Source organism: Hippopotamus amphibius, chromosome 7 (assembly GCF_030028045.1).
Source record: "Hippopotamus amphibius kiboko isolate mHipAmp2 chromosome 7, mHipAmp2.hap2, whole genome shotgun sequence".
NCBI classification, from domain to species: domain Eukaryota; kingdom Metazoa; phylum Chordata; class Mammalia; order Artiodactyla; family Hippopotamidae; genus Hippopotamus; species Hippopotamus amphibius.
In genome coordinates, this window is record NC_080192.1 from 111,251,450 (window position 1) to 111,265,314 (window position 13,865).

General features: G+C 46.1%; 1 protein-coding gene across 1 annotated transcript in view; it reads right to left on the reverse strand.

Moving 5' to 3' along the window:
• The window catches only part of PRKCE (protein kinase C epsilon), a 515,835-nt gene that overhangs the window by 82,730 nt on the left and 419,240 nt on the right, over nucleotides 1–13,865 (reverse strand). Inside the window, exon 11 of the mRNA XM_057740938.1 lies at nucleotides 8,888–9,042. Coding sequence (XP_057596921.1) covers nucleotides 8,888–9,042 — 155 coding nt within the window. The remainder of the gene's footprint in view (nucleotides 1–8,887; nucleotides 9,043–13,865) is intronic.

The following is a 13,865-nucleotide window of genomic DNA, read 5'->3' on the forward strand; positions in this document are numbered from 1 at the left end:
TGAATCTACAGCCAGAGTGCGGATAATTTTTGACTCACCCTCCTACAAAGAGATAAAGTAAAGAGTTCTGGTTGAAAAGCAATTATAAACTGAGATTCTCTTCTTACTCTGCATAGCTCCTTCTCTGCCTCAGGGGTTTATTCTCTGGAGAAGAGAAACAGAAAGTCTCCAGGACCAGGGCGGAATGGGATAGAGGGCAGGCACCAGGGTACAGAACAAAATATATGACAACTGGATGGATATATGTATTGTGGGAGCTGACCCCTCAACCTTCTTCTCTCATGTGGCTCATCTGGCTGTCAAGCCCTGTTTCTGCAGGCAGGACTCTGGAAGATCTTCCCAGGGTAATCTGAGAACTTCAAGAGGAAAACTCTAACAATATTGATAGTTAGAAGTTCCCCAAATAAGTGGCCTGCAGGTGATTCATTGTCATGATACCCAAGTTGACTACTCCAATATCTGAAAGATAGTTCCAGAAAGAGAAAACAGAAGAGAAGAAATCATTAAGGAAATAAGACAATTTTCAGAACTGAAGGACACAATTTTCTAAATTAAAAAGGTTTATCCAGGGTCCAGTGCAATGGATGAAAATGGGTCTACACCACATCATGAACAAGTAATTAATAAGCTTCCAGAAAAAAGAAAGAGGTCCATATAAAGGATCAAGAACAAATAGTTTCACACTTCTTAATAGCAACACTGGCAGTTGGAAGATAATGGAACAATACCCTCACATTTTGAGTGAATATGGTTTTCAATCTACAATTCTACACCTAGCCAAACTCTTTACCAAGTTTGAGAGTATGATAAAGATGGTTTTAGATATAAAAGGAAGGTCTCAAAAATTTACTTCCCATACTCTTTCTTAGAAGGTACATCACCACAAGACAGTGTATCAAGAAAGAGGAGACGTGATGTAAGAGAAGAGCTCTCACATGAAAGAGGCAAAGATGCCTGGGCAACAGTGAAGGCAGATCCTGGGGTGACAGCTCTGCAGCAGGCACTAGAAGAAATTTATCCATGAATACTGATAGAACGCCTATTGCACCTAGCCACCCTGAAGGGACATGTGGACAATCTGGAGAGCATCTGTGTTATCTCCAGGGAAAACAAACACAGAAAGTGCATAGGAAAGGAAAAGCAATTATAGCTTATCATGTGGCTTAGTTCCAAATAGCATTTCACAGTCATAATAATGTATACAACGTACATTCATTTAACCAAAATTACAGTAAACTCTGTTGAGAAGATGGGAGGTTTGGAAGGCTATGTGGATTGACAGGGTGGTTAAGTAGGTCGTAGGTGGGGCAGAGAACCAAATTCTCACTTCCATAGTGGAAAGTCACTAGATAATGCCTAAATAAAATCTAAAAAATAACATTAAAACATGTTATTTAGTACAATGAGGTATCACCTCGCACTGGTCAGAATGGTCGCCATTAAGAAGTCTACAAATAACAAATGCTGGAGAGGGTGTGGAGAAAAGGGAACCCTGCTATGTGCTGGTAGGAATGTAAATTGGTGCCGCCACCATGGAAAACAACACAGAGGTGCTTTAAAAAACTAAAAATAGAGTTGCCATATGATCCACCAATCCCACTCCTGGGCATATATCTGGAGAAAACTCTAATTCAAAAAGATACATGCATCCTAATGTTCATACCAGCACTGTTTACAATAGTCAAGACATGGAAACAACCTACCTGTCCATCGACGGATGAATGGATAAAGAGGATGTGGTATATATACCAATGGACTTATTACTCAGCCGTAAAAGATGAAATAATGCCATTTGCAGCAATATGGATGGACCTAAAGGTTATTATACTAAGTGAAGTAAGCCAGACAAATATCATATGGTATCACTTATATGTCGAATCTAAATTATGATACAAATGAACTTATTTACAAAACAAAAACTGACTCACAGGCATAGAAAACCAACTTATGGTTACCAAAGAGGAAATGGGGTAAAGGAGGGATAAAGTAGAAGTTTGGGATTAGCAGATACAGACTATTATATTTAAAATAGATAAACAACAAGGTCCTACTGTATAGCATAGTGAACTATATTCAGTATCCTGTAATAAACCATAATGGAAAATATGAAAAAGAATATATATATGTATAATTGAATCACTCTGCTATACACCAGAAACTAACACAACACTGGAAATCAACTATACATCAATTAAAAGAAAAAAACATGTTATTTTGAAATACAAAGGTCCATACTGGAAGTGTGAACTAAAAGAACTGCAAGGGGTTGTCTCTGTGGAAGGGGAAATTAGTGGGGAAGAAGCGCAGAAAATGGCTTTTCATTTCTTTAAACACCTTGTGGAACTCTTTGAATCCTTATCTATATGTATATCTTTGATTTATAACACCTCACTGTGAAAACTTGAGTGAGTTACCGCCTGGTTTTGGTTTCCAAGTTCCGCATCTATAAAATGGTGTTGGATTAGATAGCCTCTGAGGCCCTCCTTGATCTGACATTCACACCACAATTGCTGCCACAGGAGCTGATATCGTCTCATTACACACTCTGCCCTTAGGTGCTTTACATGAAAGTATCATTTTCTACAATGGGCGGGGGAACGCTGACAGCTGAGAAAGGTGCTCTGCGGGGACAAAGATCCCCACGTGATTTTCTAAGGGCTAGGTCCCAGAAGACTGAGAAGGAAGGAGGAAGGGATCACCCCAGTTCCTCCTCCTTGCCTGCTTTATATGAACATTAGCTACACTGGAAATGTAATGAAAGAAGATGAGACTCTAAATCTCAGACCTTCCAGTTATTAAACAGCTTTTAACCAGAGACCTTCATCAGTTCAGGAAACAGCTAACTGTGCCTGTGGCAGGAAAGGTTTCCAGGGATCAAGGCAGGTTATCATTCCCCAAACTAGGCACACAATCTCCCCTTAGACCACCAGGAAGGCAAGACTATGATACACATCACAACTCCATACGCATTTCCCAGGGAGGCCCAGCTTGGAGAGGACAGCCAGAGACCCCTCTCTGTCTCCAGTTCTTTCTAGGGAAATCCCGTCCAAGTCCCTCCTCTTGGGCTTTGTCCCCCAGCCCTGGAGAGGACTAGACATTTCACACTCAGGCTTATCTGAGTCTAAACTAGATCTTTGTTTCCTGCTCTTCATTCTTAATTGAGTTTTTACAAACATCATCAAGGAAAGCCTTCGCTGAGCACCTCTTGAGTACAGAGTGATCTAGACAGGGCCACAGCAGAAACGCCCTTCCCACTCCTCCTGCCTCCTTACTGCCTCTCAGTTCTGGCATGAGGCACACAACAGGCACCCAGGGCCGACTGACTCTTGGGGGTGACGACGATGGCTCGTTAAGGATTGGAAATCTTGGCGATTTAAAGGAGCAGGAGAGCTTTGTAACGTACAGCTTCCTCTCCTATTGGTTAAAGACCAAATTTTAGTGCTCGAAGCGACGACTGTTAATCATCAGTGATAGCTGACATACCTAAAACACCTGTCCTTCCCCCTTGCTTTCACATCCTTCACTTCCACCTGTACAGTCTGACTTGTCACGATCACTCTCAACTACCTTAGAAAGGAGGCAGGCAGGTATTATCTGAACCGCACATGGAAGCCAGTCATGAAGAGGTTCAGTCACTTGCTCAAGATTTCTTGAAGGATTCTTTATCAGCTGTTCAACTGTTTTGCCCTGGGTAGCTATGAAGTTGGTGAAGAGAAAACTGACTTCACCCTTCTTTGCTGTTTAAATTTTGATTTTTTTCCTATGACTAACTACTACTTCTGTGATTTAAAAAAAAGGAATTCAATTTTATAAAAATGAAGGAAGGAATTCATTCTTCTAGTGTTAAGACACCTGGCCAGAGTGGCAGAAGCCCTGCTCCTTATCACTCTCTGCTGCAGTACTTGTGCTGTGAAAGAAGAAGATGTATTCCTGTCGTCCAAGCCTCTGGTTCTCTTCCCAGGGCCCCTGCTGCCCTCTGTGTCTGAGGTGGGCCCCACAGTCTCTCTTCTGTGTCACATGGAAAGGAGGAGCATCCTCTGAGGCTCAGCTGCTGTACTGAGCAGCTCAGAAGAAAACCGGCAAGCTCTGAGCACGATGCAGAGTAGGAGAAAGTTCCCCGAATCCACTGTCAGAAGGAAGTCCCCCCCGAAAACCTTCCGCTGTCATGGTGCGTGTGAGTGCGTAAGGGAGGGCAAGAGATTTTTCCAAGCCGTGGTTAGGAAGCATGGACACACAGCGAGCTAACGCCTGCTCCCACTGCAGCACACAGAGGACTCTCAGGAATGCTGGGCAGGGGACGCAGAGACAGTGCCCCGTGCCGCACCCACGGGGAACCTGACCAGAGAGGGCCCAGAGCCTGGGCTCGCCTTCCAGCGTGAGCCCCCAGCCAGAGGAACGACTTCTTCCCTTAGTTCTTGAACCCTTGCCAATTAGCTGCTAATTCGTTTGTGTATAAATTCCGGCAGGAAGGCTGGAAAATTCTATCTCAACTTCAGCAATGAGGTTTCAAATTTCTGCAGAATTTGGTCTTGTCAAACTCCTAGATAAATAAAATATGGTCTCCACCTGGGCTTTGGAACAGCCAGAGGCGAACAGGCAGAGACACGTACCCTACAGCCCTTGTGCCGGCAGCTTCAAACAAAGCAGCGTGGGAAAGAGAGATCACATGGTCCTCATTCATCTATGAATTGAGAGAGATGAAGGAATAGGGCCCTTTCAAGGTCAAAAGAAACAACTACAACAACAACTGTGTGTTGTGTGTTACAGATTCTTCCAACACAGACTTTCAAAAGTGCACACATATGAGGTAGCAACCCACTGGACTGGAAGGCCCTGGAGCAGTAGCAACTAGAACAAATATTTAGTGAACACCTACTGCAAGCAGGGTACCATCCTAGGCCAGCCAGGTAAGCACGCACGCACGGAGTTCTCAATCACAGGACACGTATCTGAAGTGAAAATACAAGGTCGGCAAAGGGAAACAGCCTGATCCAGACAGATGCTGTCGCTCAGGGAAGGCATGATCCCCACGACATGCTGAGTGGTCAGGGGACGCCTCCCAGAGCAGGGGCATCTGACACATTCCTGAAGGCAGAATAGAATTTTTCTAGACCTGTGGTCCCCAAATCACCTGAGCAACGTTTTAAGAAGGTACAGATTCCTGAACCCCATACCAGACCTACTGAATCAAAAGCTCTAGGAATGTTACCCTGGAATTGCTATTCTTTTTTTAAAAATTATGATTATTATGGCAAATTCAAAACATACACAAAAGCAGACAGAATAGTGAACCCCTGTGTACCCATCACCCAGCTTCAGCGATCATCAACACATGGCCACTCTTTCCTTTCCTTATCTAGTCCCCTTGTCCAGTATTCTGGAATCTACCAATTTTTTAAAGCAGGGACTCTGAGGCAGTCAGACCATAGATGTGACCTGGGAGCCACTCACTGATCTAGACACAGATTGGGAGCAAGGGATTCCAGGGACAGTGGAGACGAAGGCTTGGAGAAATGAAAGAGAAGGGTATTTGGGGGAGAATGGCCTAATCTGGAGGGCCCAGAAGGTGGGATACATAGTTGGGGGAAGGGTGATAAGGACCAAAAGGTCACTGGGGGCCAGAAGGGCCCTGTTAGCACGCATGGTGTCTTTGTGAGACACACAAAAAGGCATCTCCTCTGGGTACAAAACGCACCCCTTTCTGTGCTTTATCTCTTGAGGGTTGAAGGATGCTAAGAAGGGGACCACGCGACAACCAGCCTGTGCTTTGAAAGAACACTGGGCAGTGGTGGAGAGGGAGGTAGATAGATAGGAGGGCAGAAAACTGAGAGGCAGTGAGTCAAGCCAGCAAATTCTTACAACCTAGCCAGGGAAGAAGGAAAAAGGCCTGGAGGTCGTCTTGAGAGAGTGGTCCTGTGTGGGGTTCTGGACAGAGCTGGGGGCTAGAGAGAGTGATACGGGAGTCTTGGGCACACAGGTGTCATCTGGGGGCAGGCAAATGCTGAAATTGCTCAGGGAGAGAAATTGGGGATGAAGGCCCTGGGGAAAAACCAGCATTTCGAGGATGGGGGTTGGAGGGGAGAAGGACCAGGCCAGGTGACATAGAGATGGAAGAGAAATGGTCAGGGAGGTGAGAAGGCGGGGGGGAGGGCAAGTATGGCTCATAGAAGTCAACAGAACAAAAGTGTTCACAGGTGTGGTGAGAGGGAAGCACTCGTCAAGGGAAGTGGGAAGAAGAAACTAGAAACATAAGGAAAAGTCAAGTTTGGAGTACCTGGAATACCTAGTAAGGAGTGTGGACTTGGACTTGATGAGGCCCACGACAAGTGTCATGATGTATGGCACAAGCTTGCTGATCAGTTACACTTCCTGTCTGTCCCTCACAGACTGGGGCCAACTATCTAAGAGAAGTCTCTGAAGCCCTGCTGGTAAACTGTGGATGATTATACTCACTCTAATCGGGAGGGCACAGGGATGATATCCCAATGAATGACAATTCTCCCTGTCACTGGCGCCTAACAGTGCGCTGCCTTGTAGTATGCGTGATCTTTTCACATATCTGACCCCAGTGTCTCTAGCTAGCCTGCAAGCTGCTTTGGGGGCAGAGATTAGGGTTTTAAACTAATTGAAGCCAATGGTTATTTGTTGACTGTTTACTATGTGCAAGATAAGAAGAGGACATAAGAAGATCGAAGGGTTAAAAGCAGCAGCCATGGCCCTAAGGGAGAGGGTGTGACTTGATGAAGGACCCATGTGGATGCTGGACCCTAACATAAGGTGAAGAGTGGCAGGGGTAGCAATGAGTTCAACTTGCAGTTCATTCCCAAAGTGCAGATATAGTGTGGTGGATGGAGAGACTTGCTCTGGGCTGGTGGGACCAGGCTTCGAGCAGGCAGGCAGTATTGCATGAGGCTTCTGGGCAGGACAGAGGAGGTGGAGAGGAGGGTAGAACAAGAAAGTTGGAAACTGGCAGGTGAGTTTGAGGAAAGCTAAGAACCTTGGTAGGTTCAAAACAAGACATCCTGGGAAGTGAGGGGAGAAAGGTGTACTGGGCAGTAGCAGACATAACCTAAGTGACCCCCAAGGTGTCACACTCTGGTATAATCTCATAAACCCCTCCCCTTGTATATGGTGGAGAAACTGTGACTTACCTCCAACCTTACCTCCAGTGTGGAAAAGGGATGTGATGTCACTATCGCGATTATATGACATTATAGGACAAGGCCCAAGAGATTTATTTGCAGGTATAATTAAGGTCCCTAAATCATTGGACTTTTTTTTTTTTTTTTTTTTTTTTTTTTTTATTTATTTATTTATTTTTTTATTTTTTATTTTATTTTTTTGGGGGGTACACCAGGTTCAATCAACTGTTTTTATACACATATCCCCATATTCCCTCCCTTCCTTGACGCCCCCCCCTCGAGTCCCCCCCACCCTCCCTGCCCCAGTCCTCTAAGGCAATCATTGGACTTTGAGTTAGACAAAAGAGAGATTAGCCTGGGTGGGCCCAATCTAACCAAGTGAGCCCTTTAAAAAGAGGGTCCAGGCCTCCCTGAAGTTAGAGACTCAAAGCAGCAAAGACTTTCTCTCCTGCTGGCCTCGAGGAAGCCACGTAAACGCCCCAGCTGCAAGGAAATGAATTCTGCCCACAACCATGTAAGCCTGGGAGAGGAGCCCAAACGTCAGACAAGAATGCAGCCCGGCTGACCCCTTGATCACAGCAGAGAGACCCAGGTGTGCCATGCCTGGACTCCAGCCCCGTGGAACCTATGAGATAATCAATGGGTATTGTTTTAAGCCACTGCGGTTGTGAGGGTTTGTTACGCAGTAATAGGAGACAAGAACACAGACTTGGGATGTGGAGGGCCATGGGAGCAGGCTGAAAAGTATGGGCTTCGTTATGGAAGCCACAGGGAGCCCCTGACTCTTTCTGAGCAGAGGGACTTTAGGAAGCTGCTGGGGGTCAGTCAGAATTCCCTGGAGAACATGTAGTCAGGGCCTTGCTCCTGGGAGCGGGCCAGTGAAGTGCGGGCGAGGGATTAGTTCTGGGTTGCACTAAGCCAGCTATTCTTCTACCCAATTAAAAAAAAAAAAAAAAAAAAAAAAAAGGAGGAAGCAAAATCCAAGTAAAGAAATTGACAGTCATTGAAAAAAACCTTAAGGAACTTTAGTGTCCTTGTTGCTAATTATAAATATTTACTCCTCCCAGAATTCCTGACCTCACAGAAAAGCCTGCGTAAATAGTCCCACTCGCTTACTGGAAAATTTGTGTGTGTGTGTGTTTGTGTGTGTGTGTGTGTTCTATGTTTTCTTGGAAGGGGACAAGGCAGTAATAAGGGACTGGATGATCTGTAGAGAGTCACTTCCTGTTGGACATTGTCTAGTTCCCCCCCCCCCACCTCCCCCCCAGATCATAAACCCTGAGACCCCCAAGGAACTCCTCCTTCTCTGATTCTATCTGCTGGAGACAACTAAGCCAAACAAACTCAGGAAGTGGCAAGAGGTTGGGAAGGGGAGGAAGTTCATGGCACAGAAGGAAAAAGTAAAGAGAATGCCCTGATGTTCAAGGAAGAGGATGGGGGTGGGGGAGAGAGAAATGAAGGTCACCCCAAGGTTACTTGGCACCGAGCCTTTAAAATGTCGTGTTTAAGCTTTCAATCAAAACTGGCACAAACAGTGGGTCAGATCTCCTGGGGCCATTCAAATATTAACATTCACAGTGATAAACAGCCCCCAAAAAAGCCCTCTGTAATCAAATTGGAACAAACAACTAATCTAAAGTGGGTTGCTAAGAGACGAGTTGGGCGGGAGCCAAAGTCAGTTTGAGTGTCTGGAGAACTCTTTACTTTTTTCGCCTTTGGAGAAGAGAGGAGGAGAGGATAGGTACCTGTAGATGACTCCATGATGGTGGAGGAACATGAGGGCTGATGTCACCTCTGCAGCATAGAACCGGGAACGAGGCTCATCAAATTTTCGAGACCGCTGAATCTGGAACATGAGGTCTCCACCATTTACATACTCCATGACGAAAAAGAGGCGGTCCTGAAAGGAGAGGAGAAAATGCCATATAGCGAATCCCACTGCAGCTGCCCACACAGGCCAGTGAGCGTACTGCCAGTCCAAAGTAACAGAACCGGGACTCAAGAAGGGGAATCCTGGTAGCACGTGTTCCAGAGAGAAGACGAAGGAGTTAGGATATGAAGTGCTATTCTAAAATCTTTCTGTCTTACTTTCATAGGCATCAAGTGGGAGAAGCTCAAAATTGACAGAGAGGATATCTGGGTCTCTAATTTCTGTTATGACCTTGAAGTGTGACCTTGGACGTCTCTGTCCCTTTGCAGGCTCCAGTTTCCTTTGTTCGTGTGGTGGGTTATATCACGGCTCCCCCAGAGAGATCTATGTCCTAATCCCTCAGTGTGTGAAAGTTATCTTAGACAGCAAAAAAGGACTTTATGGTTGTGATTAAGTTAAGGATCTTGAGTAGGGGACATTATTTTGGATCACCAGAGTGCGCCTTAAATGCAGTCACAAATGTCCTTATAAGGAGGAGGCAGAGGCGATTTGAGAAGGGAGGAGAAGGCAGTGTGACCACGGGGGTGGAGATTAGAGTGATGCGGCCACAAGCCCAGGAAGGCAGCGCCACCAGAAGCTGGGAGAGGCAGGGAAGGATCTCTCCTAGAGCCTCTGGAGGGAACACGCCCCAGCCGACACTTTGACCTCGGCCCATTGACAATGGACTCAGATGTCTGGCCTCCAGAACTGTGAGAGAAGAGATTTCTATTTTTTTTTAATTAATTAATTTATGTTTTTTTTTTTTTTTTTAAATTGGCTGTACTGGGTCTTCATTGCTGCACACTGGCTTTCTCTAGTTGTGGTGAGTGGGGGCTACTCTTCATTGTGGTGTGCCAACTCATTGTGGTGGCTTCTCTTGTTGTGGAGCATGAGCTCTAGGCACGTGGGCTTCAGTAGTTGCAGCACATGGGCTCAGTAGTTGTGGCTCACGGGCTCTACAGCATAGGCTCAATAGTTGAGGTGCACGGGCTTAGTTGCTCCATGGCATGTGGTATCTTCCTGGGGCAGGGCTCGAACCCGTGTCCCCTGCATTGGCAAGTGGATTCTTAACCGCTGTGCCACCTAGGAAGTCCCCAGATTTCTATAATTTTAAACCACCAAGTCTGTGGTGATCTGCTATGGCAGTCCTAGGAAACTAATACAAAGCAACATGGACTAATGAGATGGTGAGAGCTCTTCCCATGGGTGCCACTTCTCACTGGAAGATGCTCCTTCTGGGATTCCCACTTTGGGGTGCTTCTTTTGGATTCTGTCCTCAAGAATGGCCAAAACACAGTCACACCTCTTTGGGGGTGGTGGCTTCTAATCTGCACACCATGATGATGTTGGAAGAAAATGGACTGAAATTCACTTATGCAGTTTCTTGACTACTATCTCCTGAGCCCATACAGTGTGGGGTGCTGTGCTAGGCAGGAGGCAAAGAGTTATAAGCCGTCACTGTCCTGAGCGCTTATGATCCAGGGGCAGATATGGGAAATGGGCAGAATGATGAAAACAAAATAGGAGCAGAGTGCCTTAAGGACACTGGGTGACAAACCGATTAGGAGAAAGGGGAACTCTCTGAATCAGGGGGTCCATGGAGGATTCTAGAAGGAGCTAGGCCCTGAGAGAAGGAGGAGGAGGAGGTAGGGGGAGGTGCCAGCAAATACCACAACATGGACACAGTGCTTGGGGACCTGTAAACTGACCAGGTCAGCTGGGTTGGAAGGTTCATGAAATAAAGGAGAAGCAGGGAGGTTTGAGAGGCCAGAGGTGCAGAGTACATTCTTAACATACAGATACAGTCTTAGCAATGTTGCTACGAGGATATCAGCATATTGTTTTCAATCAAAATTAGCATCATTTCCATTAAGACTCAGTAAAAATCACAATGATGCTTTATTTGTGGAGTAGCCTTGACAGCATATCTACTTTATAATTGGCATCTCTTTGAAAATAAGTCCATCTTTAAGAATTGTTATGAATTCGGGTTACCTCTTCCCACCACCATAACCTCCAGAATTATTCAAGCTTTACTGGTATTCACAAAGGCCTAAAGATCTAGCTTCTCTTCCATTTGTCTTGACCTTCCCCTTCAAAGCCTGCCTTGTTTTCTCCCCCAAGTACAATTTTGTACTCAGAAGTATTCAGAAGCCAATCATTCATTCAATCATCCATTCCCCATTCAAATCCTTATTTCAAAAATCAAATCGATGAGGCCAACCCCAACCCAATGAAACCAGAATTTCTGAGGGTGGGACTCAGGCATCAGTAGTTTTCAAAGCTCCTCATGTGATTCCAGTGGGCAGCCAGGGTTGAGAACCACTCTTCCATCTGGTCTCTGCCAAGGTGAGATATATGGATTTGGATTATAAGTTATTGGAGGTTTCCTCTTTTTCAAGGATCTCTCAAGCACACGGGTTCTCAAACTGTGTATCAGAATCTCACAGAGGCTTGTTAGAACATGGCTTCCTCCCCCACTCCTCCCGCCCCGGAGAGCTTCTGGTTCAGAAGATCTGGGTTGGAGCCTGAGAATCTGCATCTCTTAGTTCCCAAGTGATGTTATGCTGCTGGCCCGAGGCCCCCACTTTGAGAACCACTGGCTTAGAGCACGTGGGGCAAGGCTTTCCCATGGCAAGAACAGCTGCGGCATGCATGCAACACTGCCCTAATCTAGCTGCACCACTGTCAGAAACAGCTGCTGCAATGCCGGTCCATGCTCACCAACTTGGACTTGGGCTTTAGCAACAATGGAGTGTTTCCTTGCCTGTGTCTGAAAGAATCCAAATTTCTAAAGAGGAAAAATCTCCTCTCCCCACCCTATCTCCCTGGCTGCTTTTTATTCTCTTACACCGGACACACAGCATTTACGGATAGGGGCCATGGAGCGAGAAAGAAGAGCTGCCACCCTGGTTTCATCACTTACTGGCTGTATGACCGCAGGCAAATGACTTCAGCTCTCTGTGCTCAGTTCTCTCATCTGTGAAAATGAGGAGGATAATAGGACCCGCCTTACAACATTCTTATGAGGAGTAAATTATATGTTAAGGTGCATGGCTCATAACTGGTGCTCCATAAAGACTGTTACTATTGTTACTACAGTATTATAGCCAGAGGTAGGATAGTTACTACTGTCACTATCGAGTCTTCGTTTTCCCTGCCCTTTCAGCACTATTTTCCCCTGATCACCTCCTCTCTCAACAAATGCTCGCTTCCCTTGGCTTTCAGCTGCTTTTCTCCCTGTGATTCTGGCAGGTTTTGTTCTACCTCCTCTTGCAGGCTTCTCCTCTGCCCAGCCATTAGGTGTGGGAATCCCACAAGGCGGGGCTCTAGGCCCTGCCCTCTCCTCCCCTTTCTGTACTCGCTGAGTGATCTCATCCACACCCACGGTGGCTAATGCACCTCGACACTGGTGACTCACAGACGTCTCCCCCCATCCCAGACCTCTCCTCCAATCTGCGGACGCATTTACCCAGCTGTGTTTCTGACATCTCTCTCTGATGCCTCAAAGGCACTCAAACCCAACATGTTCAAAATTGCTTCCTAATCTTCCCCCAGAAAACTGGTCCTCGTCCAGGGTGCCTGTCTCAGGGCAGGGCTTCACCATCTAGCCAAGTTGTAAGTCAGAAGCCTGAAAAATCATTCTCAATACCTCCCTCTCCTTTATCCCTCACATCCATCATCAAGCCCTATTGCTTTCACCTTTTTTGTATCTTTGCACGTATTACCTTTGTACCTGTTACATTTGCCTACTGTTGCTGCCACCATCACGGCCGCCGTTCTGGCCCAAGCAGTTATCATCTCTTGTTGAGATTCTTGCAAGTGCCTCTTACTGACGCTCCCCACATTGATTCCAGTTCCCCGTGCTGCCCCTGCCCCCCTCCAAATGCTGATCACACTATGGGCAGAGTTACCCTGCTGAAATGAAAATCTAATTACAATGCATCCCCCCTCTCTTCCCTCATTCTACTGATTCTTTCAAAGGTTTCCTGTTACTCTTGGAAAACTCCCCAATATTTCTCACAGCCTGTGTGATCTGGCCCCATCTATTTCTTCTGAGTCATCGCACTTTCCACTGTTCCTTGTTCCCTCTGCTCCAACAGCAAACTCCTTCCTGCCACAGGGCCTTTGTTCATGCTGCTCCCTCTGCTTGGCATGTTTTCCCCTGTCCTTTCACCTGATTAATCCCTCTCTGTCCTTCAGATTTCAGTGCAACCACCTTTTCTTCTGGGAAGCTGTCCCTGACTTTTCTGACTAGGTCAAATCCCCCTATTATATGCTACACTCTCCAGTGAGGGTTTGATTTGTGTCACTGATTTATGGTTGGAACTGCTGATAATTCTGCCTTGCTGGTTTTTAAGGGAATTAGCCTAATCCCAAAGAAAAGTGGCTATAATTCCCATTAAAAACAAGCATTGTGTGGGTAGAAAAACTAAAACAGTTTAGAGGGGGACTTTCCTGGTGGCACAGTGGTTAAGACTCCGTGCTCCCAATGCAGGGGGCCTGGGTTTGATCCCTGGTCAGGGAAGTAGATCCCACTTGCGTGCCACAACTAAGAGTTTGCTTGCCACAACAAGGAGCCCACATGCTGCAACAAAGGAGCTGGCGAGCTGCAACTAAGAAGGCCACATGCTGCAACTAAGGAGCCCGCCTGCCACAACTAAGACACTGGCATGCATGCACGCATGCATAAATAGATAAATAAATACTTTTTTAAAAAAGTTTATGGGGCTATAAGAGGGAAATGAAACCAAAGGGTGCTCTGGTATTTGTATCTGCAATTTCCTACTGCTTAAGGAGCTAAAGGCTTCAGG